Genomic DNA, 6786 nt, shown 5'->3' on the forward strand with positions numbered 1-6786 from the left:
TTCCCATCAGATTCCTAAATGTTTCCACTAGAAACCAATTTACCATCAGAATAAAATCAGATAATCCACTAGGAACCAATAGAAACCACACATTTCATTAAACTACCATTCCAAACCTTGAGAAATATTAAAACCTGTAATGGAAACCAGTACAGATTTTCCAGTTCTTAATGGGATTTAATTTATTTCTTGTGGTCAGTTTAATGAAATATGATGTTTCTAATGGTTTGTAATGGATTGTGAAATTTTATTCTACTTATAAAACAAGTGTTTAATAGCAACTGGAACATTTCTAATGGAAACCATTAATCTGATTCCCATTACATGATCGAAACCATTACAGATTTCCTGGTTCCTAATGAGGTTTAATGTGTTTCTAATGGTCTGTAATGCTAGTATAATGGAATGTCAGGTTCCTAATGGTTCCTTTAAGCAGAAACTTGAGAGAGAAAGAGGAAGAGAGAGCAAGAGGGAGAGAGAGCGAGAGAGAGGGAGAGAGAGAGAAAAAGAGGGATAGGGAGGGAGAGAGAGGGAGAGGGAGGGAGAGAGCAGGAGAGGGAGGGAGAGAGCGGGAGAGGGAGGGAGCGGGAGAGGGAATGAGAGAGGGGGAGGGAGAGAGAGGGAGAGACGGAGAGAGAGGGAGAGGGAATGAGGGAGAGTGATGTAGGGGTTAAGGGGAAGTGAATAAGGGTGCGTTAGAAGCCGCACTGAAACACAGGGTTTGTCTTCCTGCTTCATTAAATCTAAATGATATTTATTCCACTTTACTCCACACTCACGGCTTTGCAGAATAAACCAGAATAATAAATATTTTACTATCTCACATGTGGCATGAATTAAAAACGCTGTGCATCATGTAGAAAAGCATTTATTTATTTATTTATTTAATGAATCATTGCACAAATGATGTATTATCCAGCCTGAATAAAACTCCAGGTGTGATATAAGCTCCACAGCTGTAATAAACACATCATAACAATTTTAATGGCTGAGACGTAACTGTAATGTTACACTTTTTACATTAACACATCTCCTGCTGCTGCTGAATCAATGACAGTGAATGAAGGAATATATAAATAAATATATTAAATAAATTAATAAAATACAATAAAACAAACAGTTTCCATTGATTTTACAACCTTGTACCTTTCTATAAATATGATGCAAAAAGAAATACAAAAATTGCAAAGAATAAATAAAACATAACATTCACAAAATGTACCAAAATGCATCAGGGAAAAGGTCCTGGGACCACCCCGCCCACCCCACTCTCCCCCACTATCCCCCACTATCCCCCCACTCCACCCCACCCCATTTTCCCCCACTCTCCCCCACTGTCCTCACTCCACTCTCCCCCACTCCACCCCACTCTCCCCCACTATCACCCCACTCGCACCCAATCCCACCCCACCCATCCCACTCTCTCCCACTCTCCCCACACTCCACCCCACTCTCCCCACTCTCCCCCACTATCCCCCCCACTCCACCCCACTCTCCCCCACCCTACCCCACTCCCCCAACTCCAGCCAGTGCATGAATTCATGTCTGCTATAAAAAATAAATATATACATAAAAATTTCACTAAATAAATAAATAAATAGCATTTCATGTAAAAAGTAGACCGTATGAAAGAATGTTCTTGTACGCTAGAAGTGTGTGTGTTGAATTTCTCGTAAGGTGCGTACAGTGTCCTGAGCAAAGGCACGCAGCTGCTCCAGCAGCAGGTGAACGCCCACGTTCAGGTTATAATCGTCTTTACTGAGATCAGCCAGGACAGAGACGGAGTCGAGCTGAGACTTAGAAGCAGGAAGACCAGCCAATGCCTGCACCTGAACACAACAACAACAACAACAACAACGTCACAACCTGTAAGAAAAATACAACTTATCACACGTAATTCGCGTAGGAGACCAGTACTAACACTGAAAGGAAACCCACCTTATTGATGTGTGTGTTCAGCTCAACGATTTCAGCCAGTAGCGTTGTTAGTTCTTCTGAACAATCCAATTTCTCCTTCACCTTCTGCAGTAGATTCTGATGGAGCTGCAGACCTTCAGATATTCGGCCCAAATTCATCTCCTGCACCAAGAGACATGGTGGGTTACAATGGTTTAGGACTAAACCCCGAAACCTTACAGCTAATCCACACCCCCTCAGGACTAAACCCCAAAACATTCAGGATTGAGGGGTGTGGATTAGCTGTAATCATTTTCTTAAGAATAACCAAAAAGTTTAAACTTGTCAGGACTAAACCACAACTTCTCAACACGCAACCACTTCAGCACTATCACAAAAGTTTCTGGATTCTCACAATTAAATATAAACTTCTCATTCCAAACTAAAAACTAAAAACTAGGACTAATCTAGGGTTCTTATGGACTGAGCTAAACCTCTTTCGGGATGAATCCAGAGCTCTTTAAGACTAATTAAAAAAATGTCCTTAAACCTAATCCAAGACTCTTTGGAATTTACCAAAAAGTCCTCAGGACTATCCCTCCACATCCAACTAACACTGCTCAAGACCGATTCAAGACTATTATGGTGTAAAGGTCTCAGGACTAAACTGGACTAAAACTAAAACTCCCATTAGGAGTCTTAAGATTGCTTTAAGACTAATCTAGTGTTACCTTTACTAAGGTAAAAGCTCTCAGAACTACATCGCAGGTCTGTCCCAAGACACAGATAACTCCGAGTAATCGAAGACTAACCAAAACACCTGTAAATAAATCTTTCTCACCAGAGTGTGTGTTTCTGAGATGGGGGCGAGTTTGGGTGGAGAAGGAATCGCCAGCGTCTCCCTGATGTACTCCAGACTGAAGGGGTCTCTCGTAAAGTGCTGAAAAAGTCAACAAGAAACGTCACATTACACACACACACACACACACACACACACACACACACACACACAATCTATATTTCTATCATACAGGGCTGACATGGCACTCTCCTTGATCATGTTATTAAAAAATGCAATAATAAAAAGGAAAGAATAATCACAGCGCCCCCTGGTGTCTACACGACTGATAGCTACATACACATCTGATTCCAGGCTAAACATACACACTGCAGCCTAAAACAATCCAAACAGAAATGTCTGTGATTTCTCTCAACACATCCTGTCAGTTTTAAATGTCAAATATATAAATATACATAAAGTGAAGTTAGTTGTAATGTAGTTGTGAGTTTAACACTGCTATTTCTCACGATCTTCAGTCTTTGTTAGTATTGATGGGTTTTTTTTGTTTGTTTTTTAGATTAGTCTTTAATCTGAGATTTATGTTAGTCCTGACTCTAAACAAAGCTCTGATGAGTGTGAGATTTCAGATAGTCTTAAATGTGCTCGTCCTGAAGTGTTTTCACTTTTAGTGTTGATCAGTCTTCAAGACACGCTGGCTTCCTGTAAATATTCATCTACATCCCGATTTCTGTGAAGCTGCTTTGTGACAACGTCTACTATTAAAATACTATTTCAATAAAATAAAATACAAAAAGAGTATAATATTTCATTAAAATTGGATGTTGCTCTCATTACAAAACAAAAACACACTCAAGTCTTGAAGCCTTAAAATTGGTTTTAAAAAAAAGTCTAAGGCAGGGGGCACTTCCTTTTGGAACAGGAGATTCATTATTGTGTTTTGTTGTGCATATATACACACACATATTTCTATTATAAATCTAATATTTGTAGATATTACTATTGACATGCAGCTAAAAAGTTCTTTATATCTCCGTCTCTGTGTTTCTGCAAATAAAATCAAAAAGTCCAAATCTTTCCTTCAGTGCTCTGGAGACAACGCTGCAGATTTAAACACTAGACTGTATTGAGTGTCACAATCAGGACATGTAGAATAGTAAAAGTCTTCTCTTTCTCTGGAAATGTATTCTTTGATCAGATTAACGAGCTGAAGAGTTTTGTCATAGAGGAGATCTAACGGAGATCTTTTAGGACCCAGAATGCTCTTAACTCAGTAGAATTGTAGATTTTTTTACCTCTCTCACACACGACTTGTGCACCACAGGAATATTCTTTAACAGCTTATTGACCAAACTCTGTGCGTCCTGCACGCTGGAGTGGAAGACGCTGATTTGTGAGCTGCGAGGTTTGACCGGTGAGGAAAAGGACACGAGCACTAAAGAGCAGTGCAGGAGCAGAACTGAGGGACAGAAACACAACAAAACATTACTTCTCCATTCACACTCACACAACAACCTTCACATCAGGAGGAGATCACACACCAGAACGGCTCTGGACTGAAACTAAAACCTAGTAATCTCTCAGGATGAATCTAAACCCTAAATCCTCAGGACGGACCTGTAGCTCCGAGCCGGTCGAATACACATCGCGACTTAAAACTCCTCGAATAATGTTTAATTCTTCAGGATTCAGAACCTAAAATTGCTCAGGACTAAATCTGCAGGACTTTCTCAGACCTGCTTCAAAATCAAACATAATACTGACCAGGATAAAAACTAGAATGCTTCAGAACTAATCTAAAAGTCCTTAAGACTAACTCGTAAATCATCAGACTAAAAACAAAACCCTAACTCATCTCGAACTCTTCAGGACTGAGACTGGACTCAAACCCGTGCAAACCCTTCAGAGCAGCTTAAAATCCCGAGAACAAACAGAACACTCATCAGAACTAACCTCAAACTCTTCATTACTGACTCACAGCGTGAACCCAATACTCATCAGAACCGTTTAGGACCGAGACAAAACCTTGTAGGACCAAGAGAAGATCCTCATAAAATGATATGAGTAAAAATATTGTGAATATAGGGCAGATTCAATTCATATTTCTCTTTATTAAATTGTTTTTAAACATTTCTAAAATGATTAAGTCCATTTCTAAATATTTAAACTCATTTCACTCTGAACATGGTGATGTTCTGCTGGAGGATTTTAGCTCATTTCACGCCTTTATTTCTAGAAAGAAGAAAAACGACCTGCCAACAGAATAAAGCAATTTTAAACTTGAAATGATTAAATATGTGCAGAAATAGACTCTTACATTTATTTTATAATAATGTTAGATAACGTTTCCGTTATTCAGGATATCCTCACTTGCTAAGATTTTTTGCATTGCAGGATCAGCAGAAAATCTTCAGGAAAAAAAAAGAATCCCTTAAAACTAACTTAAGACTAAAGACTAAAATACTTATCAGGACTAATACAGAGCTCTTCAGAGGAAACACTGCAAGATGATCTTAACAATCCTAGCTGAAACAAAACGAATGATCTAACACTAGTTGGAAGGCACTGCAGCACCAAGACCAAATCCTCTGAACACGGGATGGATTTATTATTGTTTTATATAACTTACTGAATACCCGAGTCAGGACTGAGTCAGAAACACTCAGGACTAACCTCAAACGATTTGATTTGACTAACAGGAGATTTTAAAGACTAACTTGCAAATCTTCAGCCCAAAATAAAACCCCTTAAAACTGACCTTAAGTTCCTCAGACCAAATGAACTATTTATGAGGAACCTAATACTCCTGAGGATCAACAGAAGATCTTTAGGTCAAAGCCAGAACTCCTAAAATAATCCTGAGACTGAGTGAGAGAAACCGGAGACAAACAGGTCGTAGTACGTTCTCAGAGTAGTGAGGACTTTGGTCCAGAGCAGAAGATCAGAAGGTTAAACATTAAACACTTACTGAGGAGAGGAGTCATGGTGTCTGCAGCTGCTGGCTGTGGAGAAGATTCAGAGAGTGGAGAAGATTCAGAGAGTGGAGAAGATTCACAGAGTGGAGAAGATTCACAGAGTGGAGAAGATTCAGAGAGTGGAGAAGATTCAGAATGTGCTGGTGCAGGAGCTCAAACCAGTATTTAATCTCCTCCCGAGGAAACAGTTGAGGAATCAGGGAAATTTCTGAGTGTGTGTGTGTGTGTGTGTGTGTGTGTGTGTGTGTGTGTGAGTGGTTACAAAAGTTGATGACTCTTAATGAGAGTCGTGTTATATGTGATAATGAGTGTTACTCTACAGGATTATAATCACACTATCCGGTGTCACCCACATGAGGACCGGTTCCCTTCTGAGTCGGGTTCTTCTCAAGGTTTCTTCCTCTTAACATCTCAGGGAGTTTTCCCTCACCACCATCACTCATTAAGGATAAATTTATAAAATTTAATATTTATATATTTCTGTAATGCTGCTTTGTGACAATGTCCGTTGTTAAAAGGGCTATAGATATAAAAATTGAACTGATTTGAACACACACACAGGTGTGAATGACTGTGTGTCTGTGTGTGTGTGTGTGTGTGTGTGTGTGTGTGTGTGTGTGTGTGTGTGTGTGTGTGTGTGTGTGTGTGTGTGTGTGTGTGTGTGTGTGTGTGTGTGTGTGGTGCTCTGTGATGAACTGGCGTCACACCTGTGCTTTATTTCCACAGAAGGAGTTCCCTGGATAACTCCACTCCGGGACCAGGATATAGCTGTCACGTAAAAGAAATGAATGAATCATCAAACCTCGGAGTTTCTGTGTGTTCCTCTCCCTGGTGCTCTCACACCTGACGTGTGTTCATCCTGTCTATTTGTCCTCATGTTTTTCATTTCATGCTATGTGTACATTTTCATTATGTGTAATGTCTGATCACTTCCGTCCTTTAAAGAATTTGAACTTTCTGGATTTCATAACTGGAGGAAGAGCCGATGGAAAAATCACAAACAGACGTCACTCAACTTCCACTATTCCTGCTTGCCATGGAATGTGGGTGTGTGTGTGTGTGTGTGTGTGTATGTGTGTGTAAGAGAGTTAGACGTCACATATTTTCACTCTTGCT

General features: G+C 39.9%; 1 protein-coding gene across 1 annotated transcript; it reads right to left on the reverse strand.

Moving 5' to 3' along the window:
• Positions 1–1519: 1519 nt before the first annotated feature.
• On the reverse strand, positions 1520–5679 carry LOC128600788 (uncharacterized). Its single transcript, XM_053613486.1, has 5 exons — positions 5664–5679; positions 3991–4154; positions 2738–2836; positions 1939–2079; positions 1520–1829 (listed from the first exon to the last, which is right to left on the reverse strand). Exons 1-5 carry the CDS (start codon positions 5677–5679, stop codon positions 1647–1649), a joined length of 603 nt encoding a protein of 200 aa, XP_053469461.1. The 3' UTR covers positions 1520–1646.
• Positions 5680–6786: the final 1107 nt, after the last annotated feature.

This window comes from Ictalurus furcatus, chromosome 24 (genome assembly GCF_023375685.1).
Source record: "Ictalurus furcatus strain D&B chromosome 24, Billie_1.0, whole genome shotgun sequence".
Taxonomy (NCBI): Eukaryota; Metazoa; Chordata; class Actinopteri; order Siluriformes; family Ictaluridae; genus Ictalurus; species Ictalurus furcatus.